Consider the following 24369-nt stretch of genomic DNA (forward strand, 5'->3'; position numbering starts at 1 on the left):
CCATTGTAGAATTTTGGGAGCAGATAACTTATCTCTTCAGTTTCATGAATTCATAGATTTATAGATGGAGAGCAATTGTGCCTCAGGATAGACTAAACCCAGAACCTCATTCTTACCTTACTTAGACGATGTAGTTTGGATGATGAGATTTGAGATTTTGAACTGATGTTATAATGTGTTGAGAACTTTGGGGAATGTTGGGATAGGGTGAATGTACTTTGAATATGGTATGGATGTAAATCTTCGGGAACCAGAGGTAGGCAGAATAATGGTCCCCTCAAAGATGTCCATGTCCTAATCCCTGGGACCCTGTGAATATGTTGTATAACATGACAAAGGGGGAATTAAGCAATTAAGGTAGCAGATGGAATTAAGGTTGCTAATCAGCTGACTGTAACTTGGGTAGATTATCCTGGACTATCTGAGTGGATCCAATGTCATCTTCAGGGCCCTACATGTGGAAGGGGCGGCAGAAGAGAATCAGAGAGATGACAGAATAAGAAGGACTCAGCCCAACATTGCTGGCTTTGAAGAGAGGAAACAAACCAAAGAAAGTGGATGACCACCGTAAGTTGGAAAAGACCAGGAAACCGCCTCTAGCGCCTCCAGAACTTGGAGGTGAAACACTTGTGCTGTTTTAAGCCACAAGTTAGTGGGTAATTTTTTTACAGCAGCAATAGGAAAGGAATCCGAGTTCTGGCCTGTGGTTCACTCCTCCACAATCTTAAACATCATCTTTGCATTCCTTTGTATTCCTTATTTCTCAAAATCAGAACTCCTGAAAGAATCAAAAGGTGCTTAAACCATGTTAGTGTCCAGCTTCCCCTCCTCTTCCAGGCTGAGGAAACACAGAAGAAAGTGAGTGAGGGAAAGTCGCGCAGTTGTGTCCAACTCTTTGCGACCCCATGGACTGTAGCCCACCAGGCTCCTCTGTCCGTGGAATTCTCCAGGCAAAAAATACTGGAGTGGGTAGCTGTTCCCTTCTTCAGGGGATCAGAGAGTTAAAGCAGGAGCCAAATGTCATTCTTAGCAGTGCACCCTCCTGCCTTTGATGTCGCTGGCTGTGTGAAGGATTGCCTCAGTGAACTCCCCAAGCACAACTGATCGACAGCCTCCTCCTTATCTGCCTTTGGGGGACCCACAACTCCCCCCTCCCTGGGGAAACCCCCCTTTAGAATACAAAAGCTCTTTAGAAGCGGAGGGCTTTCTGAGAGGAGAGCAGGACCAGAGCGTCACTCTGCAAACAGGCTCTTGGAGATGAAAGAGCTCAGGGCATCAGTATCTACACCGCAGCCACTGTATTTTCCAGGGAGAGAATCCCACAGTGGTGCCTGGCGGGGGAGGGGAGCCCCTGAAGGAGTATGGCCTCCTCCCAGCCCCCAACCACTGAGACCAACCCCCCTCAACTATTCCAAGTCTCCAGCTCCCTCCTTAGTTGTTACGAGCTTTTATTTAAAAAGCACATTTAATACACGTATAGTTTCGCAGATACAAGTTTTCACTTTGTATTCTACAAAAGTCTTTGAATATTATTCTCTTTACAAAATGGAACCTTACAAAAATACTGGCAATTTAATGTTTTTATACAGTTTTCTCTAGTTGCAGTTATTTCTTTCATTGTAAAAACATCTACCACAGAACTACGGTATTTTAGTTGATATTAAAAAAAATTAAATTCCATGCTTTTTTAAGCAGCTAATGTAAATAACACAGGTCGAGACACAGTTTATAATCATAGTGGATATAGCTAAAATTGTTTCAGAAATAATATTTTACATAGTTAACTTTTAATGTTTTATACATTATTTATATAATATTTATATATAAAAATCATAGCTTGCTATAAGTTGAAATGAAAGGACGGCTTCTGTAGTAAGGCTGTGCATGTGGTTGACCCATGTGGTTACATTTAGCCCTTTGAAAGGTGTGCATCCGAGATCTGAAAGCATTTCTTCCTTCCTCCTTTCCTCAAAGGTTCAGTAGAAGCGGTCCCTGACTGCTGCCTCAAATGGGACCTTGCTTGGAAGGACACTTATGGAGAGAGGATGAGGAAACTCTACGGAGATTTAACCCACGTGTTCTGCCCAGCAGAACCTACCAAACACTGCCCTAGAGATCGACCCCAAGACAATAGTGCTTTACACAGCTTAGCAAGAGTGGCTCCCCCAGAGACCCTGCCCCTGTCAACTCCGTTATCTGGAAGGGCTGCCTCTGGGATAGGAGACCGTCTGCTACTCTGGCTCATTCAGACTGTGAGTAGCCAAAGGGTTGCTTCATTTTTCATTCTGCCCTCTTCGTTCCTCCATCTCTTGCATGGAAGGCTGCTTTCCATCAGCTGATGGCAGATCACATCTGTGCTCGTCTCCAGGCCCTCAGAGGCCATCCCGGTGGGCACCCAGCAAGGGTTTCCAGGGAGAAAGCAGTAGCCAAAGCTAATCATCACTACTTGAGTGTGCCAGTGCCCGGGTGATTGCTGTACACAACATCAGCATCCTGTAACTGACACTTCAGCGTCACAGGATGGTGCGTCAAGAGAAGACACAGGAGGGCCTGAACCCTCCAGCTCTTCCAAAATTGTGCTATTTGTGAAATTCACTCATCCACAAAGAGTCACCTAATCACTGTAAGTGAGGGACTGTGGTTGCTGGCCTATGGGCTGAGGAAGTGAGTGATGAGCCCTCATGACTGGGAATCTGGATTCAGGATTTGATCTCTGGACTGAGCAAACCTGCTCTTTTCTTATATTTAAAAGCAAAAACAAACAGACCAGTAAGGTTCCTGAACCAGAGTCACAGTGGAGAATCGAGTGGTGTGGACACAAGACGGGAGCCCCCAATGGCTAGTTTGCTGATTCAGTGCTATTTCTGGCGTCATGTGCTACAAGGTGAATGTGAGCTTTCCCAACAGGCCTGGGACTCCTCAGGTCACAAAGGTGACCAGCAGACTCTACTCAAATCGTCTTAGTGTTTGTTCCAGAACAAGCCCGTGTTCACTAGAACATGAACACTTAAGCCAACTGCATATCCAGGATTCCCGCACTTGCTGTTAGTTTGCTGCTGTTTCCATATAAGTGAACGCTACCTATTTTGGAAGGCCACAAGGTAAGACTTTTTTTTTTTCCTTTTTAAAAATCAGTCGGGCAAAAAGTTTTTCCCTACATTCTACTGTCTGATGAGATTGGAGAGCAGCAAAACTTGCTGTCAGCAGTCATTTCCAAAAACAGCTCAGGAGGTGGGTGGCACCTACACCATGTTGTGGTGATTGCTCCTGTCGATAATGTCCACAGGTGAAAGCATGTCCTTCCTGATGGCGGAGGGAGGCAGGGAGAGTGTTGCCTTGGTCTTGAAGAGGTCAGACACGAAGAAAACCTAGAAGCATAAAATCAGAGATCCCAATCAGTTATTAATATTTGGGCCTTGGGGACAGGCAAAGGGAAGATCCTAGGAGTGTGGACTTTAGGAAAAGGGGCCCCCAAACTTTGAATAGGGAAGGGCCACGAAGACTATGGGCTTCCCCAAAGGCTCAGCAGGTAAAGAATCTGCCTGCAATGCAGGAGACACAGGAGACGTGGCTTGGATCCCTGAGTCAAGACGATTCCCTGGAGGAAGAAATGGCAACCCATTCCAGTATTCTTGCCTGAAAAATCCCATGGACAGAGCAGTCTAGGCGGCTACAGGCCAAAGGGTTGCAAAGAGTCGGACATGACTGAGCAACTAAACACACAACAACGTGGAGACCACAGAGTCCAATTCTTATTGCACAGAGAGGGAAACTGAGGTCCAGAGAAGGGTAGTGACAGGCCCAAAGTTGCACAGCCAGGGTAGGAGCAGCCCTCATATCCATGGGCTCTCAGTCCAGTGCTCCCTATCTACATGCCCCACTTCCTTATTTCTCAAGGTAAATGAATAGCAGTGAAAGATAAGTTCTCAAACAAAGGAAGCATTAGTCACCGTCATTAGTCCTCAATACTTTCCCTTTCCTCACAAAGGAATCTAGGGTGTAACCCAAAGAGATCAGCCAATATGAATTCCTATCAGCAGGCACTGGAGCAAGGAAGTAGTCATGATCACTTTTTCCTGAAAGCCCAGTGATGTCAACAAGCTGATGGAGGTCAAGAAGCCAGGGTCTCTTGGCTGAAGGAGTCAGCAACTAACCCGGAGGAAAGGTCAATGAAAACTCTCCTATCACTCATTCCCAACCTCCTTCCTCCTTCTGAGCATATGACCTCACTAAGTCGTCTTAGAATCACTGAGAAACATTTACTGAGTGCTTACTCACTAGTGTATAAGGATGGCTTAGGCAGAGTTTCTGCCTCAATTAGCTTATGATGAAAGATTCAAGAACTTGCTCAGTTACCCAAGTAAGAGAAATTTATGCTTTGTATTAGGTGAGAAAATAAATACCCAGATCCCCATTTGAGCAAGTTAGCAACAGGAGTTTGCACTAAGTAACTGTAAGAGGCAGCTGTCAGTCATGTAATTTAATAGGAAACATATGGCTGGGTTTCGAAATGGGGACTAAAACACTTCAAAGTTCCTACGTCTAACAGCTTTCTGGATGGAAGAGTCTTTGTCCTGAAGATAGTAATGCACTCACTAATAAGGACAGCCCTGTGACTTCATTTTGGACACATTACAGGCAAAAAAAAAAAATGAAGCTCTTAGTAAGACTGCACCAACACCAAGGCTGTAACAGCCAGAGCCTGGCCACAGAAGGGACTTGTATCCTTTGTTGAACCAATTTCCACAGTGTTCTCTCTAGTGATACAGTCATCAGCAAAATGCAACCAAAATCACTGGGGATGCTGGTTATCACTGGACACTGGTTACCTTGGGAGAACTCAGTGACTAGAAGGCCAAAAAGGAAACAGTGGCTTACTAGCCACCACAAAATCCTTTGTACATTTTGAGTTTTTGTACCCATTTCATAGATGACCTACTCAAGCATTTTATTATCATTCCTTTGTTGAAAAAAATAAGAAGGGCCAGACAATTTCTTAAGTTATAAGAAAGTGAAAAAAAAGAAAAAAGAAAGTGAAATATTAGTCAAGAAATGGAACATTTGAAAACATTTACATTCTGAGTGCAACTGAATGGACCCTTTGCAAAGGAAGAAATTAAACATTTTGTCTCATTTTCTAAGGAGGTGTGAACAGTGAGAGCCGTGGCACAGGAAGGTGTGTCTCGTAGCCAGGGACAAGTTGAGACTCAGGAGAGAAAAGGTCTGTTCAGTCCTGCCAGGAGGCCTGAGGCTGCCCTGCCTGGGAATTCTACCAAAAAGTGGGGAAGGGGGTTTTCAGATGCCTCAGTATAAGGAAATCGGAACAAACACAGTTAAATGTAGAGATCAATAAAACTTTTCAACTCTTCTCTGACAGGTGTATAACCTATGTCCTCATGGCTACCTGGAAATTACCTTCTCTTTCCTCCTCCTCTCTGTCCCCAAGAAAGAGGTTTCAGTCAGTCCCTCCACTGCTGGCTCTCAACTCCACTTCCTCTAGCCCAGCAGCGAGCCTCACCAAATAAAGGCTCTTACTGATCTCATTTCTTAGAGATCTTTCTTCCAGCCTGCGTGCCATCTACTGAGGGCAAAGAGAGCAGAGGACACCCTCAAACAAACATCCCTCCCTTCAAGATTCTGACACCACCTCTGTCTACTGGCTGATTTCCCAATTTAATTTCCTGAGCTCACACCCAATACATATTAAAAGTTTCCGTTTCCTAACTGCGAGATAAGAATGAAATGAAGGTTAAAGGCGAGAAAGTACTTGATAAGAATTCTAAACCTGTGTCTGGCACATAGTTCAATAAAAGGTGTACCTTGTCTGGGAACCAGAGTCATGTCTGGGCCTAGAGTAAGCCATGTGCTCTTGTGTCTGCAAAACTTTGCTCATCAGCCTTTCTTCTGATAGGAGGCTTCTTAAGGATGGAGTCCAATCCCGGTCATCCTGCATCCCCTGCACACTGCATTGAACCTTGCATATAGTAGGAGCTTATAAAATGTTTGGTGTTGAAATTCTACATTTCTCACTACTGGAAGCAGGCACTCTGGCCTTGGATCTTCTCACCATGTAGAACTCTTACCGACCTCAGGGGGATCGAATCCTCCCACACCAACTGCACACAGCCCCACAGCAGGATGAAAAGTAGACTCTGGTCCAGCAGGATCCCCCTGTAAGCTATATTTCACCTTCCGCGTGGCTTGAAGTTACAACAAACACTTTTTTGGGGATCATGAAACATGATCCTGTTGAGACTCAAACAGGGCTCTGTCTTCTTCATGCTTGAACAGCAGAACACAAAAAGGACTAGAAAAACTGAAAGCTTTTTGTCCTGGAGCAGTTCTATTTTCCACAGAAGATGATTTCCGCCCAGAAAGAAAACCCAGAAGCCCAGGCTGTGAAGGGTCTGTACAAATTAGGTGACTACCCCAGGTGTGTGGGACAAACCCCCTCCCAGCCCATAGCCCACTGCACAGAACTTCTCTGCCATGGGAAAGTACCAGCAGACAACAGTCTCAGCAAACAAAATCGATGTGCCAAGCACCACTAAGAGTTCTAAGATCTCTCGCCCTGAGCATATGCTTTCAATTCCTATTCTCCTCTTCTCTGCATTTCATAAATTGCCTTTTTGAAAAGCACCATCAGTAAACACTTATTGAACATCTGCTCTGTTCCAAGCCCTGAGATGATAAAGATAATTATACAGAAGACAGAATCCGTTGCCCTCTAAGAGCTCACAGGTCAATGAGGGAGAGATCCAGGTAAACAGAGCAATACAATAGCGTGGTTTAGGGTTATGATAGAGGGAAGCCAGGGTGTTAAAGCAGTACAGAGAACACGGCATCTAACCCAGGATGAAGGGGAGGGAAGAGGGGCTGAGAAAGCTTCCCCCAAAGGTGGTCTATTTGAGCTTCGCTTTGAAGGATGAGTAGGAGGGAGCCAGGTGGTGAACGCCAGGAACGTTGTTCTAGGCAAAGGGAGTAGCACACGCAGAGGGGGTGAGGGAGCCCAGCGAGTCCGGAGCTGCGGGAAGCTCAGCGTGGGCAGGGCCGAGCAGTGAGGGGGGCTGGAGGGGTCGCCAGATCTTGAGAAGGAGTATGACACAGCCTGAGGAGCCACGGTCAAGGCTGAAGCAGGAAAGCAGCGCGGTGGGGAGACCTGCATTAAGATCACGATTATCTAAGAAGAAGGCATCAGAAAGGGAGCTGGGCGCCTGAAAGCAGGGATACTGGTCAGGACACTGTTGCAGAAAAGGAGACGATGAGTCCTGTGCAACCATCACGCAGTGAAGACAAAGAAGGCAAGATAGGTTTTTGAAAGGTTGAGGCCAGAACTGCGGTTAAGAGAGGTGTGCATATTTATGTGGGTGGATGTGTGTGCAGGGGGACCTATGTTTCTCTTCCTAGTCTTGTTTTCAACTCTAGAAATCTTGCACTTGTTCCCGTCAAAACTCTGTTTGGGTGACTATCCTAGGGGGGGAAAATTGTAGTTCTGCTTTCCTCTGTCTTCTAATATTCTGGCTCCCTCTGACATTGGCTTAGAGATATGGTTCTGACCTCCTGAGTCAGAGAGGATCTTAATCTGAGGGTATGGTGATCTGATTCAGGCAAGCACTCAGGACAATGTAGTCCTTCCATCCAGAGCAAGGCTACACACAAACATGACAACTCCAGGCTGGAGGCACTGGAGGTGATGAGATAAGAAATGTACAAGAGTCTCCTTATATAAACGGTGACTCTTATTACTGTGCCAGTGGGTCACCATCTCCCACTCCTCACCCTATACATGCAGCACCGGTAACAGGCTTTGCTCTTGGGAGTAGGGCAGATTTGTCTTCAAATCCAAGTTCTGCCACTTTCAGCAAAATACCTAAATGAGGGATACAATACCTCAGGCTTACTTAAGGAATACGTGGTGTCACAAAAGGCGCAAGTGGGGCTTGATAGCAAACAGCCGAGATCACTGGCTTGTGTGTTCAGTGCCTGCCCACGTCCGGTCACCTCTCTTCCCCAGCCTCTTGGGTAGAAAGAAAAGAAACAAGAGAAGGAAGTAGAAACAAGAAAAATCAGGGGGAAATAGAAATGATCGAGAATACGAATGAATAGGTGAAAGCCTGTATCGATTCAAGTCAGACACGAAGACCATGTGAAATGGGAGTTTTCCATAGTACACATAGGATCTGCTCTCTAAGTCTAATAATTTCTGGGGCTTTTGGAGGGAATGAGTCAGCCAATCAAAAAGAAAGACGCTTCCAGTGTCGTGTTGCCGGCATTCACCAGCTCTGATATGCCACTCCCCAGAGGACACAGCCCAGCCCAGTTGAGGGGCTTCCTGCCTAGAGCTCACCAAGCTCCAGACGATCAGATGGGCTGCTAGACCTGCCATTCACTGGCTTGTGTGTCTTAGACATCTTGTAATCTCTTTGAGAGCAGCTCCCCTATCTGTACACTGGGGCTCCACGAGCCCTTCCTTGAGCTGCTCTTACCTGCTCTCTTCGGCACCCATACTGAACTTTTAATGACCTTCCATCTTAGTATGAGGCCTAGACTTCAGTGCAGATGCAGTGCTTTAAATGTGATGTCATGATTTCAGACAACAAGCTACTCAAGGGAATGAGCTGTGCTCAGAGCCCAGCATGTGTAACCCTCAGTAAATCTAGTCCACTCATGCCCCTCGTGAGGCTAGAAACCATGGGCTGTCCCTGTTGCATACCCCTCTATGCCTTGGTCTTGGGATATCCTTCGAGCATCCTGCTCTACCATAATAAACAATCACACCGATTACAGAATAATTGTCCTTTGCCTTGGGTCTTGGCTCACCCTCACACCTGAAGTCCACCTGCCAATGCAGGACACGGTTTGATCCCTCGGTCCAGAAGTTCCCCTGGAGGAGGAAATGGCAACCCATTCCAGTATTCTTGTTTGGAAAATCCCACGGACAGAGGAGTCTAATGAGCTACAGTCCATGGGGTTGCAAAAGAATCTGACACGACTGAGTGAGTGAGCACACACGCAAAGAAAAGCCATCTTTGGCAGCCCTGTCTTTTGACTAAATAGGAGTTACTTTACTACGGTAATTACTTTCTGATGTTAACAAGGCCAGTGTCAGTGACTTTTGGGCCCTGGGAACTTACCAGTGTCCATACTGAGTAATTTCCTTGTGTATGTGAGTGGAAACTTGATGAGGTAGAAAGAGTGTCACACAAGACATCAGGCTACAGGATCTAGTCCCCAAATTGCTGCTGCTGTGTGACCCAGGCCAATGCACACTCTTGTCTAGGCTTGCACTTGTGCAAGACGAAGAGGTTTGTGATTTCAGATGATGGGTCTGCCCTTCACTTGTGTGCTATGGCTATTTAAAAATCTACCTTCCTACAGTTTCTGTAAGGCTTAAATGGAAGGATTCATGTAAAAACACTTCATACCTATGAAAGGGTCTCCAAATCCTCAGTCATTGTCTTTCATGAACATCATCAAGACTGAGGGTCATGAAGGAAATTAGTCCCATGAAAAGAAAGAGGGTTTGGAGCAGCAGAGGAAAGTCATAGGCAGTTCTGAAGGAGACAGGCATCTGAACCCTGTAAAGAGCCTCACAGGAGGCTCTTAATACAGAGGAGGGTAGCTGGTAAGGGGGACCCAGAGAGCTGATGCTTGGTCACTAGGATGCTAGATCCAGCATCAGCCAGAGTTCAAGAACATAGTACCCAAGAATTGTAGAGACTGGAGGAAGCAGGAGGCCACTTCCAGAAATGCCACCTCTTGAAGTGGAAAGGGCAAAGGAGGCTACTATAACTGACTTCTCCCAAGCATCCCACATGTTCCATCATTCTAAAATTTTTAGGGTCACAGGTCACACCATATACACATCCATCCCCATGTCTTTGTGTTATTCCTCCTACATGAAATGTCGTTCCTTATCTTTCGTATCTCAGAGAAAATACCTATACACTGCTCAATATTCTCCTACTCTAGGAATTCTTTCCAGACTTCCATCACCTTCAAGAAAAAGGAGCACTCCCCTTCTTGTGGCCCCACTGTCCCCAGGAGACGAGCCCATCCTAATGGCTCTGCCCATCTACTGCACTGGGTGTTTTATGTCCTTCCCGCTAGAGTAGCGCTTTTTAAACTGCACAGTCCAAGTCATTGATAAGTCATGACATTAATTTATTAGGTGGTCACTACCAGCATTTTCAGAGAAGGCAATGGCAACCCACTCCAGTACTCTTGCCTGGAAAATCCCATGGATGGAGGAGGCTGGTAGGCTGCAGTCCATGGGGTCGCTAAGAGTCAGGCATGACTGAGCGACTTCACTTTCACTTTTCACTTTCATGCATTGGAGAAGGAAATGGCAACGCACTCCAGTGTTCTTGCCTGGAGAATCCCAGGAACCAGCATTTTAAAGGTTAAATTTAAAACATTAGACTGTATCACCTACAGTAAGTGTCTTATTTTGTGAATATTTTAGTTATGTGTTGGTGCCTCTATTAGGCTTTCCAGGTGGCTCAGTGATAAAGAATCTGCCTCCCAATGCAGGAGACAAGACATGGGTTCAATCCCTGGGTCAGGAAGATCCCCTGAAGGAGGGAATGGCTACCCACTCCAGTATTCTTGTCCGGAAAATTCCATGGACAGAGGAGGCTGGTGGGCTACAGTCTATGGGGTCACAAACAGTTGGACACACAGCTGAGCACACAGGCACAGTTGCCTCTCATGGGTTGTGATGCACAGTGTATTTCTTATTATGGACTGTGGCTGGGAAACCACTGAACCATAAGCTCTTTAAGGACCAACTCTTTTCAGCTTGTGAATATTTAAAACAAAGCATCGTACTTAACACGGAATACACATTCAATCAATGCGCTGCATGTGCCAGCATGACGCATCTTTAATTCACTGACTCCTCAATCCAAAGATGAGGTTGTGTGTTAAGACGTACCATCCCTACCTGGTGGGATGGGAAGAGGCAGCTGAGAGGAAGTAACTTGGCCAATATATCTAACTAAGTGGTGAGAATACAACTCCCCCCTTCCGAGTCAGCCTTGCATCCACCCCATTCATCTCAGCAGGGGAATAAGAAAGGAGATTTTATCTTACGGAAGAACCTGAATGAACATGTTAGCCAACCCAATAGAATGACTCTGCAAACTGTCATTATCTACTGAGGGGCAGAGTTTACCTTTGCCTCTGCTTTCTTCTCTCTCTCACACCTATGTTCCTGCCACCCCTGCCCATCTGAGAATGGGGGCCCAGAGTGGCGAGATCATCCCAGAGCTTCTGGACAAACAGCAAGGCTTTTGCAGGGTCAGAGAGATTCAGGAGGTTATTTCATGTATTCCCTGTGCCTGGGCAGCAGGGAACAAATCCAGTGGAAACAGATGGAAATCTCCCGGTACAGAAGGCGATCATCCCACAACTTCATGGCATAGACTGCACATGGTTGGGGTTTCCTAGTTTAATCTTTTAAGATAAGACCAGGAGAGCCGAGATCTGGTTCCTACTCTGCCACCATGTGTCCTCAGGTGTGTCGCCCTCTCTCTGCACCCCGGTTTCCTCTGGGGAGGCTGTCATCGTTGAATTCTTCCATTCACATCCTCGTTTGCCTCCTCCCTCAAGGTCAGCTCTCTGAGGCAGAGACAAAGAACACCCTTGCCCTTCCCTACATCCTGGAGGAAGACAGCAGCACACAAAAGAGCGACGGCTGGCTGAGCCACACCCCCCACGAGAGGAAAACCAGGAAAGACTCTGCCGCATGTTTATGAAATTCACGAGCAGCTGCTTCCTCTGCTGCACCACAGCAATGGCGGCCTGGCCCTGCCCTGACCCCTCCCAGGGCCCCGTAATTTGCCATCTGTTGGAGGGTCAGGGAGGAGGTGGCCAGATAGGCAAGTTGTCACCAGACAGGAAATGAACCCACTGTCTGTCGCTTCATCCGGGTCCCTGGGTTACTCCAAGGGTGGGAATGCTGAGCCCAGCTGTAAAGTTCAAATCTTGGGAGGGGTGACTGTGTGTGTGTCTGTGTGTATGAGAGAGAGGGGACGGTGAGCATGTGCCTGTGTTTGCCTTGGCCTATTTGTGTATCCGTGGTTCTGAGAGCTGGTGACAGGAAGAGGATGGATGACTGTCTATGTACAACTGGGTCTGACCATGTGCCTCTGTGCCACGCACCTGCATCCACATGTGTGAAGGTGTACATCAGTGTGCCTGCCCTTCGGATCCCATATGTCTGTGTCTCCGTGTTTAGTCCACGATGCCGTGTAGGTTTTTTGTCTGTGATGGGCACCATTGCTGCCCTCCTCTGGAAAGAGTTCAACTACCAAGCAGTGGGGGAGGAAACCGAACCCTCTCCTGTTTGGCATGTGACTTTTGTCTAGACATGTCTTTTTGCTGTGTAAGACAGCAAAGTCCTGTCTTTGTAAGATAGACAGGACTTACTCTCAAGACCCAGGTCAAGTGCTTGGCTGTCATAGCCTATTGCCCAAGGCTCTGCAGTGGCTGAGCCCACATTTTGGAGAGATGTGTTGTAACCCTTGGGAACTTAAAGATATGCTGTGGTCCCCAATACAGGCCACCTCCATGGACACTGCAGAGACGGTTCTATCTGAGAAGGCAGGTCTCTCTCTGCATATGCGCTTAGCTGTGTCCAACTCTGCGACCCCATGGACTGTAGCCCCTAAGGATCCTCTGTCCATGAACTTTTCTAGGCACAAATACTGCAGTGGGTTGCCATGGCCACTTTCCAGGGGATCTTCCAGACCCAGGGATAGAACTTGCATCTCCTGTGTCTCCTGCATTGGCAGGTGGATTGTTTACCACTGAGCCAACTGGAAGTCCCAAGAAGGCAAATCCAGCTCAGTTACAACAAAGCCCAAAGTTGACTGAGCCTCGGAATCTCTGTGGGAGAAGGTCATGGAGCTAAAGGGCTTCCAAGATCAATTCACAGATGAGGAAACCAGGCTCAGGGAGAAGTATCTTGCTGAAAGTCCCAAGCTAACATCACTCATTCTTTAACCAATGCTTATCAAGCAGCTATTGTGTGTCAGCTACAGCACTAGGCACTGAGAATGAACAACCAAGGGTTAAGCCATCAAGTTACCCATAAGGCTACTTGGGGAGACAGACATTTGAACAATTATGACAGAACCAGGCTGAATGTCATAGTGGAAAACATTCAAGGGGCCATGGCACCATTAGAAGAAAGTTAAGCAACTGTCTTCCAAAAAGGCAGAAGAGAAAATGTGGCAAACTAAACAATGCCACCCCCAACGATGCCCAGGTCCCTAATCCCCAGGACCTGCGAATACGTTATGCTACATGGCAAAATGGACTTTGCAGATGTGACCAAGTTAAGAATATCAAGATGGGAAGATGATCCTATATTATCCAGGTGGGCCCAGTGTAATCACAGGGGCCCTCAAAAGAGGAAGGCAGGAGAGTCAGAAACACAGAAGATGTGCTGATGGGATCAGAGGCCAGAGAGTCTGAAAGAGAGATGAAGATGCTACGCTGCTGGTTACGAAGATGGAGGAAGTGACCACAAGCCAAAGAATGCAAGCAGCCTCTGGAAGCTGGAAATGTCAAGCAATCATTGGTATTTGAGACTCTCCCCAGATCTTCCAGAAGGAATGCAGCTCTGCAACATGCCAATTTTAGCCCAGTGAGATGCATTCTGGAATTCAGAACTCAAGAACTCTAAGAAAATTAATCTGTGTTGTTCTAAGCTACTAAGTTTGTGACAATTTGTTAGAGCAGCGACATGGAAAAGTAACACAGGTTTCTTCAACGATGGAGTGAAACTGAAACTGTGCTCCATCAAAAGGGGACAGCTGTCTGTCTAAGACAGGACCTCAGGGTTCCAAAAAATCTGTTTCAAGTGCTGTGCCTGGAGGGGAGGGGGTGTGACAGGAGTGGGAGATGAGGCCTTATAAGAGGCTGGATCTTCAGAGCTGGCCCTGCTGAACTGCCTGGAGTCGACCCTGTACCCTTCTACCCTTTCTCTGTGTTATTTCATCCTTCCTAGTCCGTTTCCTCATCTCTTTAGTGAGGACAGTGAAGGGTGTAGGGTTTTCTGGGCACTGGAGTTGATCAGTGTAAAGTGCTTAACATAGTAGCTGCACATGAGCTTTCCATGCATGTTAGCAAATGTGATGCCCTTGTCACTGGGGGTGCACTGAAGCTTGGCTCAGGAGACTATTGGCAAGGGTGGGAAATGGCTTATACATTCCTTGGCCCCCTGGGAAGTGGCCTTGCACCTTCGTGGGCTGCCTCTTCTTGGTCCTCCTAACCAGTCTCAAGTGATGCCCCTGCGTCAAGATCCATTCAAATCAGCCACATTTATGGGTGAGAAGAAAACATGGCTTTGCCTGGGATGTGCCTAGGCAGCTCTGTTTCTTGGGACCAAGTTCTCCTATGAGACACAGCAGGGCAGAGACCACAGGCTCCTGCCTAGGCTGCAAGCTACCTGGTACAACTCCAAGAAAGCACCTGATAAGAGGTGTGGCAAAACCTGTAAGGCAGATGCCTTTCATCCACCTTCCTGTCCCCTCTTCTTAGTTCCCCAGACCCATCTCTAGCTCATCCTGGCATCCTGAGTTTTGTTTCTGTCTTCCTCATACTTCTTATGATGGAAAATAACACACTGCCTTCTTTATCCCCAGTTGAGCATTCTCAAGCTCCTAGGCTGATCCCACACCTTGCTCTGGCCTCTTTGAGTAGCTTATATGAAATGGCTCACTTGGTGCTGGAATCCTGAACCAGTTAGGACCACGGGCTCCTGAGGACTAAGCTGGGAGTCAGGCACTGGGAGAAAAATGATAAATATTGAGTCCCTACCCTCATGTGTTCAGAGCTAAGTGGGACAGGGAAAAATGCTTACAACCCTTTTCTAAGCTATCTTTACACTGTAAAACAGGCTAACAAACTGAAAGCAGCAACTAGAGCAGCCTAAAGGCTTGGGAAGGCCCCTGACACCCTTAAATTCTGCTCTGGAAGCAGCTGGCTACTTTGGCTCAGGTGACCACGCCTCCTTGCCAATCCCAGAGGGCACAGCTTTGAGCATCCCCAGGAACTCTTATCTTGGATGACCTGAGTCATCTCTCTGAGTCTCAGTTACCTCATCTGTAAAATGACTATAGTCTCCAATGGCTTCATGTACCTTAACAGGAGCCGATGAGTAAAGAATCTAGAACAGAGCAACACAGAGTAGGTGCTTGACAAATGCTCGCACCAAATTCCTATCCAGTGCTCCAGCCTGCCAGAGCCAAACAGGATAAAAGTCAGACCCCTCATTTCCCTTCTCGAAAATAAACCTTGGTCCTCCCATACACTTTGTCCCATTGTACGTAGTACAACGTGCTCTATAAAAGACAGGAAGGCTATCAAGGACCCCCACCCCCAATCTTTCAATTTTTTTAATTGGGGGTGCAGGAGATTTTAATTAGGGCAGTGGCGCCGAAAAGGAAACGCCACAGCAGGCCCCGGTGGGCCGACCTCCTGCTTAGAGTGAAGCTCAGACAGCACGGTCAGCAGAGGGTTACCCTGTCATGCAAACACCCATCCCCCGCTGTCACTTCACATTAAAGGGCCAGGCTGCAGAGAACAAGCTGCCCGGTGAAAGCTGCTCTCATTAACGGTGTGCTCCCCCAATTTCTCTCCCTTCTGGCCTTGACTGGAAACAAACAAACAAACAAAAAAATACTTAAGAAAGTAAAGAATAAAGCCCGCAAAACAGCCAGTCCCTAGGCTAGGGTTCCCAGGCCAAGGCTGGCTGGCAGCTCAGATGCTACATTCTCCATGGTGCCCACTCTGATTCCCCCAACTCCATGCCCCTTTTCTCACCTTGTATGCCTGCTAAAGTGTCCTGGCCAGTCCCCATGATGGCCCCTCATCCTACTGTAGTTCCTGTGCCTGGCCTGGCTATGAGCAACTGAACTGGGATTGCCTTGAAAGCAACAACTGTGCCTTATCCATCCACCTGCCTTCAAGAGAATGTTCTCAAGAAAAAGTGGATCAACTCATGGATCCTAGCTTTGTTGATTACACACCCACTCACTTAGTCTGAACTATCATCCCTGAGAGGTGTTGGTGACATAAGCAGAATAACACATATATTGACTAGGGTCCCTGTCCAGCAGAAACAGTCTACAGGGAGACACACATTCACAGTTTCAACACAGAGTGATGAATATAGGCGAGAAGGTGGTTAGTGCAGGGAGACACCAGGCTTCCGCCAGGCTGAGTACCCAGGAAAGGACCAGGGGCTGGTCTAGATCTCTCTACCTCATGATTCTTACTGGGAACGAACAAGGGTTAAAACTAACAATATGACCTGCACGTGTAGTACTAGAACACGCAGCCAGTACTCTGTTCTAGAACTCCTGCTGGACCGGGGTAAGTACCCCTTAGTACAGGAAAGCATGGTGTCAGAGGAGGTGCTCAGTTATGTTGGCTGAATAAGGCTCTCAAAGGTTCCAGCACAAAATTTAATGTTGTAAAGATTTTTTTTTTTTCAAGTGTCTCTTTTTGACTCTTAAAAACAATTTGTTGCAGGCAAGAAAAGCAGAGAGACCTGAAGACACAGAGGCTCAGAGGTAGAATGCCTCACCCCACATTTACCAGGAGTCAGGAAGGAGGTATGTGAAGGGGTAACTCTGCCATTTGGGGCAAATCAGAATGTGATCCATTCAAGACCATTCTCCAGGAAGCTCTGTGGTTTGATGTACAAAGCCCTCAGGCTAGGAGAAAGCTGAGCCTTCACCAAGCTCTCTCTTACCCAGCCAACACTGAGTCAAGGGTCTGACTAAGTCCAGTAAAGGTCATGGTGGTGGTGGTGGTTTAGTTGCTAAGTCATGCCAAAACACTTAAGACCCCATGGACTGTAGCCCGCCAGGCTCCTCTGTCCATGGGACCCTCCAGGCAAGAATACTGGAGTGGGTTGCCATTTCCTTCTCCAGGGGATCTTCCAGACCCAGGAATCAAACCCAGGTCTCCTGCATTGCAGATTCTTTACTGACTGAGCTCCAAGGGAAGCCCAAGGTCACAGTAGGAAGGGTAAAAGTTTTCAAGAAACTGGAAAGTGCCTCTGAATAGTAAGTGATCACCAAAGCAGCATGTGAGAAACAGATGAGTCAGAGACTTAGACTCTTGACATGTGACTTGGGACAAGTTTCTTCCCCTCCTGAACCCTAAATGCCCTCATGAATAGAGTAAGTGAGTAGGATACTATCTAAGATACCTTGCTATTGCAACTATGAGCCTAACCCTTCTGGAGAAGAGGATTTATAAACTCCTGCTGGATTAAAACTTCCATGGGGACTTCCCTGGAACTCCACAGGTTAAGGCACCGTGTTTCCAATGCTGGGAGCATAAGATCCCCCTTATGTTGGGGAGATAAGATCTCACATGCCTTGCGGTGAAAAAATCCTATGCCTGTGGCAATAGTTATACAACTCTGTAAATATACCAAAAATCATTGAATTATGCAAGCAAAGCAAGTGAATTGTATAGCAGGTAAGTTATAACTCAATAAAAATTTAAAAATAAAATAAAACTTCCATGTTGGAAAGAAGCAGGAACTATCCTCAGTTCATTGGAGAGGTCCTGGGGCAGGGTGGCTCCCTGGACACCAAGCAGAGAAGAGGATTAAGAGTGCCCTGGCTCTGGTCACTGAACCAAAAACATTTAATGAGCAGGTTGTTCAGGGCCCTGCTCATGTGCTGAGGACCAGAGGCTACTTACTATGCAGCAGGCCACCAGGGCTCCTTGAGCAAATCCCGCCAGGACATCGCTGGGATGGTGCTTGTGGTCAGACACGCGGGACAGTCCTGTATAAAAGGCCATCATGATCAGGGTGAACTGCAGAAGGGGCCGGAGCAGGCGGGCCCCTCGCCAAGTGAAGCGGGCCTGCAGGTACAGCTGGAAGGAGGAGACAGAAAGAACAGACACTGAGTGACTGGCCGCTCACCTGCATTTAATTCCCATGCATGGAATCATCTGCAAGAAAGAGCATTCAAATTGGACTTGACCTCAAGCCCATTTTTTTTTAAACTTAAGCCTTAGTTCCTCTACTAAAAACTAGGAAAAATGGAGCTTTTCTAGGGAGCTAAGCTAGAGAGAATTGAAGAAAAAAATTCAAGAGAATGGCCTTAGCATGCTGCCTGACATTCGATAAATGGGAGTTTCCTTTTCTCATTTTTTGACTGAAACCAATTAAAGAATACTAACCAGGGTTCATAACAGCTTCTTTTTTATATTCAGTGACAATTCATTCAATGCATTTGTGTATTTTCCTAGAGATTATGGCTATACAATTCCTTCACTTTCCACCTCTCAGAAGCATCCTGGAAACTCATGCATGCTGCTCAGGGGAGGTTATTATGTCAGTCACAAGGCAATGCTTCCGATTCAAAAGAAAGCAACTCTAACAAAGAACGAATTTCCAAGTCTCCACCTGGAACTATGGATTTTGCATCACAACATGAGGAAACACATAAACCAACCAAACAATGCAAGAGATCTTTCAAACAGAGGTTGACAGAGACTGCACTGGGTGGGGCAGAAGAGTAACCTGAAGGAAAATGGAAGGAAAAAAAGCCACTCTGGCCGAGGCAAAGAAGTTGCAGTGACGACAGCTGGGTATTGTCCCTTGAAGTTATCTTGCTGCAGTTTCCGTCCTAACCTCTGGGCACAGCCTACTTCTCAGGTTCCTGTGGGAACTTGGGAAATGAAGGGGAAGAGGCAAGAGGACGAAGAGCAACTTTCGACACAAATCAAAGCGAGGCGCTTGGAGACCAGGGAAAGGGGAAAAGAGCGGAGGAGTGGGGCGGTGGCCTAAAGATAGACCTGGGGCAGCGGCAAGGGAGTGATTCTGCCCTTCCTGAGACAAATGGACACCTTCCTCTGGGTGGTCAGGAAAGACAAGCCAGCAGCAAATCTAAGAGATGGAAGACTCCAGAATCATTCTCGCCCATGTAGAAAGAGTGCCTAACACTGACTCCTCAACTGCTTGGGAGACAATTTCAAAACACCCAGACCTGGAAAACAGCAGGCAATTTTATAATCATTATGAAATCACATAAATATATTTTGGGGAAATCTAAGAACAGATAAAAATTCAAAAAGACAATGTGCTGATGTTGTTGGCTGCTAAGCAAGTGATAAAAACTAGTTATTTTTCAAATATTAAAAATACCCCATTAAATATCAAAAAGAAGTAAAGCAATTATCTGCTAATTTAAAAAATTTTTTTAAATCTCAAGAGGTAAAATCATCATAATAGCCCAGATGATGATATAAGTAGAAATTAGCTCACCAAGAACTGCATAGACCCAAGATGAAACAAAGGACATGAAGGACAATTTGAATAGACAGAATTTTAATTTTAAGAACACTCATTTATAAGAACCCTCAACTTATAAGCTCAAAAGATAATATGTAAATATGTAAATTTAATCAGACTCCTATGAACATCCTAAAATGGTTTAGAGAAAAAACTTTTAAAAATTATTATAAATTTAACCTAAAAGATCAAATAAATACATACATACACACACACACAAACAAATAAATCAAAACATAAGCCCAGGCACTATGCTAAGTGCTAATGGCAGAAAGTGAAGAGGAGCTAAAAAGCCTCTTGAGGAAAGTGAAAGAGGAGAGTGAGAAAGTTGGCTTAAAGCTCAGCATTCAGAAAACGAAGATCATGGCATCTGGTACCATCAATTCATGGGAAATAGATGGGGAAACAGTAGAAACAGTGTCAGACTTTATTTTTGGGGGCTCCAAAATCACTGCAGATGGTGACTGCAGCCATGAAATTAAAAGACGCTTACTCCTTGGAAGAAAAGTTATGACCAACCTAGATAGTATATTCAAAAGCAGAGATATTACTTTGCCGACTAAGGTCCGCCTAGTCAAGGCTATGGTTTTTCCTGTGGTCATGTATGGATGTGAGAGTTGGACTGTGAGGAAGGCTGAGTGCCGAAGAATTGATGCGTTTGAACTGTGGTGTTGGAGAAGACTCTTGAGAGTCCCTTGGACTACAAGGAGATCCAACCAGTCCATTCTGAAGGAGATCAGCCCTGGGATTTCTTTGGAAGGAATGATGCTAAAGCTGAAGCTCCAGTACTTTGGCCACCTCATGCAAAGAGTTGACTCATTGGAAAAGACTCTGATGCTGGGAGGGATTGGGGACAGGAGGAGAAGGGGACGACCCAGGATGAGATGGCTGGATGGCATCATGGACTCGATGGATGTGAGTCTGAGTGAACTCCGGGAGATGGTGATGGACAGGGAGGCCTGGTGTGCTGCAATTCATGGGGTTGCAAAGAGTCAGACACGACTGAGCGACTGAACTGAACTGAACTGAAGCACACAGAAATGAGAAGTTATCATTCCTCCCCTACGAGGGGCAATATATGAAATATATTAAATATAGATGAATATATGAACACAGGTTTAAGTGCACTTATGGATTTTATAGAAACTATGAAAGAAGCTGGGGAACCAGGGTCAATTACTAAGGGGTAGGCATACTTGATTTGAATCCTAAAGATACCTAAGTATTTGCTAGGAGTTAAGGGGATGTATTGAGAAGTGTGTGTTCCAGGCAGCTCTGTGGCCTAGAAGCCAACAGTCAGAGCTGCAAAGAACTTCTGGAAGTTCAGTAATAACAGAAAAGTGTATATGCAACCAGTGGGGGTGTGGGGTGGCAGGGTGTGAGACACAGGGCTACAGAGGCAAGCAGGGGCAATTCATGAAGGGGGTTGCATGTCAAAAGAATGCGGCCTCTATTTAGGTCAGTCTTTCTTTCCCAAACCATACTTCATAGAACATTCCAAAGGTCTTTTTAAAAAAAGGTTGAAAACCAATAAAATATTATAAAGTAATTAGCCTCCAATTAAAATAAGTAAATTTATGTTTTAAAAAGAAAATAAAAGAAAAAAGTTGATAAATATGAAATCCTTATTTTTATCACTTATAAGACTTATTTTTATAGAGTATCAACCTATTGAATCCCAACTGGGAAAAATTACTGTTAGCCATGGTGAAAAAATCAAATTATTTTTAAGTAAGAGACTCAGTACCCCCCCAAAAATAATGTTCAGGTCAAAGGCTGCTCCCTTATTTCTAGTGAAATAACCCAACAAACAGCAGATTCTGCAATCATGAGTCAAAGGAATCTCTTCCTTTTGAGAGTGAGAATGGGAATGATGTTGGTAGCACCAACTCAACCTGGTCCTTAAGACAACAGCAAGTTCAGGGAAGAAGGACTGTCCATAAGCAGTGTGACTGCCATGGTCCAGCCTTCCTCTAGCCAGTCTTGGCAAGGAACAGGGATGAAGGGAGTAGCTGAAATGGCACAGGTTTTCATCAGATAAACCTCACTGAGCCTCCCTTTCCTCCTATGTAAAATAAATGTAACAACTACCTTATAGGCTGTAGCACAGATTGGTGATAAATGCCTGGCACTGCTCAAAGAAACAGATGATTTTACTCTCTAACCACTTTTCTTTTCCTTAATTTGGAGCTGATAACCTCAAGATTTTCTCATTTCTCTCAACTTAAAAATCTACAGGTCCTCAGAAAATGACTGTTCAAAATCCTCCAAGTCTCCCTGGCCCCCTCCATGTAGCCTTTAAATCATCGGCCCTGGAGATGTAGGGGGAGCAGAGGAAGGGCAGGTTTCGCAACTGGACGAGGCATACATCTCCCCATCCACCGACTCAGATACTGAAGGCTAGAGCTTAATACAAGAAAAGAATAAATATGTGAGAGGAGCTTGAGGAGGAAGGAAGAGACGTGTCATCAGAATAGCTTCAGGAAGGGAGTGCTTAGAAAGGAGGAGGGGGCCACTATGGGGCTAGAATCCCTTTGGGAGGCAGTCCCAGGTGGGGCAGTCGATAAAGAATCTGCCTGTCAATGCAGGAGACATTGGTTCGATCCCTGGGTTGGGAAGATCCCCTTGGGAAGGAAATGGCAGCCCATTCCAGTATTATTGCCTGGAAAATTCCATGAACAGAGGAACCTGGTGGGCTATAGTCCCTAAGATTGCAAAGAGTCTGACATGACTGAGAATACACACACACACACACAGACATGGAATTAGTGGGCAGATGGAAGCTTGTTCCCCTACATCCACTGGTAACTAGTACCTTTATTGAGAAATGTCTCAAGATCTCAGGATCAAGCCTGGTGTCCGCAGCTGGGGCACAGCAATAATCAAGTGAATTCTGGGGTGAGATTACCCTGATTCCTGGAGAAGGAAATGGCAACTCACTCCAGTTTTCTTGTGGAAAATGAAATGCTAAGGACAAAGAAGCCTGGTGGGCTACAGTCCATGGGGTCACAAAAGAGTCAGACATGACTTAGCATCTAATCAGGCCCCTATTTCAGTCCCTTACTAACTTCTCTAAGCCTCAGTCTCCTTCTCCATGAAACAGGAAGGACAGGATCTTCCTCTCAGGGTTGCCAGCATCAAATGAGACATCACAGGACCCTGTCTGGCAGAAGACAGGGACTGAAGGCATTCTTTAGAAATCAACACCACCCATTCGCCTTGATAGATGAGACTGACTCAAATGACTGTAGTTGATTTCACCAAAATAAGTGAATCACTAAAGAAGAAGATTGTGCAATGACCTTTAGCCCAGTGACTACTTCATAAATGAGAAGTCAGCTGAGGGCAGTAGGCTTTGAGGTTGATCAAAGAATCTGATAACACCCTCTACCCAACCCCAGTCTAAGCGCTGAATGGATTGGATTTTGCCAGCTCAGAGCCCAGTTCATACGAGCCACTCACGCCAGGGCCAGAGGCTCAGGCCCCCTCAGAATCCGTGAGTTCATTCTGGAGCGCCCTGCTCCTTTGGAAATCCAACCTGGGAATGCTACTTGGGTCAGGAGGCTCCATACTCCATAGGGGCAGGTAGCCCTTATCCAGAAGACGGAGTCAAACATACCAGCCACAAGGATGTAATGCCCTGTTATGGGCCAAAGAGCATGGAGACTTTCCGAGACTCAAAACTCTTGCAGGGGCTTCAGCAAAGTCTCAGGCTCCCTGAAAAGGGTGATTTAGAAAGAGGTGAGCAGAACTGGACAACACCAGAAAACCTAAATCAGCCTGACCTCTCCTGGGGGTCAGCAACCCCAAGGTCCTTAGTTCTCTGTCTTTATTTCCCCAACGGTGTGAAGGCCTCTGGGCTCAGAGAACCCACTTCCTGGGCATCAGTGTGATGCCACAGAAAGTGCCTAACTTGCAAACAGAACAACCGGATTTGAATCTTTTTTTTTCCTACATACCAGCTGTCTGACCTGGACAAAGCACTCGCTTCTCTGAATTTCTGCTTTCCCATATGTAACATAAGGAGATTTTTTTTTTTCATTTAAAAAAATGTTGTTAAGTATCAATTCTGTCCAAAACTCTGTGAGACACAGACATGAATAAAACAAATTCCTTCACACACACACAAAAAGAATATAATCTTTCCGTCTTTTTCTGGGGCTAAGATTGTTCTTCCAATTTCTAAAACAAAACTGCTGATCGTAGATATGGAAACTACAGTAGAAAAGTACACATCTGCCCCCAACCCCAATGTACAAGAAAGTCCCCAGCACACAGAACTCACTCCAGAAATGGAGCTCTCTTCTTTCTGGTCTGAGCTTCCAAACTGTGGTCCTGTGGAATTCCAACAAAACCTCCTTAGAAAAGTCTGGCTGAGTTCAGGCTGGCTTGGGGCTGAACCAGCAAGTCAGACCTGGGTGAGTCTCACTGGTTCTTGCTAAGTCATTTGTGTTTCATTACATGATTTGCATACGGGTGAAACAGGTCTGTACTGGACTCTGGCTTCATTTCCATTGCTCTTGGGAGCTCTCTGCTAAGAGTGAGAAGGAGGCTTTTGTCCTTCCTCTGTCCCTGCCCACTCTCTTCCTGGAAGTCTGTCTAGATTGCTGACATCCACAGGGAGAAACTTTCTCCCTTCTCCCATCTCCTCCATAGCTCATACTTGACTCTGGTTCACAGAGCTGGTGAGTCTACCCGGTACAGAACTGGGAAGTTATTCAACTACATTCAGGACAAAGAGGAGTTTTTAGTTTCTTCTCCTCTTTGAGAAGGAAAGAGGTCTTGCTTTCTGTCACTATCAGGGGAAGAAAAAGAAACTATCAGTTTGCTCAGCATCGAGACACTGAGCAAGGGGCCTTAAATTACATCCCCTACAACTGTTCCAACCATCCTGGTAGGCAGACGCCATTGTGCCCATTTCACAGCTGAAGAGACAAAGGCCAAAAGAGGCCATGCCACCTGCTCAAGGTAACAACGGATCATGGTTGACGCTGAGTGAGATCGGCCTCTTTCAGGTCCATGCTGTAACCACAGAA

At 46.1% G+C, this 24369-nt stretch overlaps 1 protein-coding gene across 2 annotated transcripts in view; it reads right to left on the reverse strand.

The window, feature by feature from the left end:
• The window catches only part of PLPP3 (phospholipid phosphatase 3), an 88125-nt gene continuing 65187 nt past the window's right edge, over window positions 1432–24369 (reverse strand). Inside the window, exons 5-6 of one of the 2 annotated variants that reach the window (XM_005678357.3) lie at window positions 17734–17910; window positions 1432–3368 (exon numbers count right to left, since the gene is read on the reverse strand). In XM_005678357.3, the coding sequence (XP_005678414.1) occupies window positions 3243–3368; window positions 17734–17910 (303 nt within the window). In that variant the 3' untranslated portion in view covers window positions 1432–3242. The remainder of the gene's footprint in view (window positions 3369–17733; window positions 17911–24369) is intronic. The other variant, XM_018044641.1, reaches the window with a different exon arrangement.

The sequence above is a fragment of the Capra hircus genome, chromosome 3 (assembly GCF_001704415.2).
Source record: "Capra hircus breed San Clemente chromosome 3, ASM170441v1, whole genome shotgun sequence".
Lineage (NCBI taxonomy): Eukaryota > Metazoa > Chordata > Mammalia > Artiodactyla > Bovidae > Capra > Capra hircus.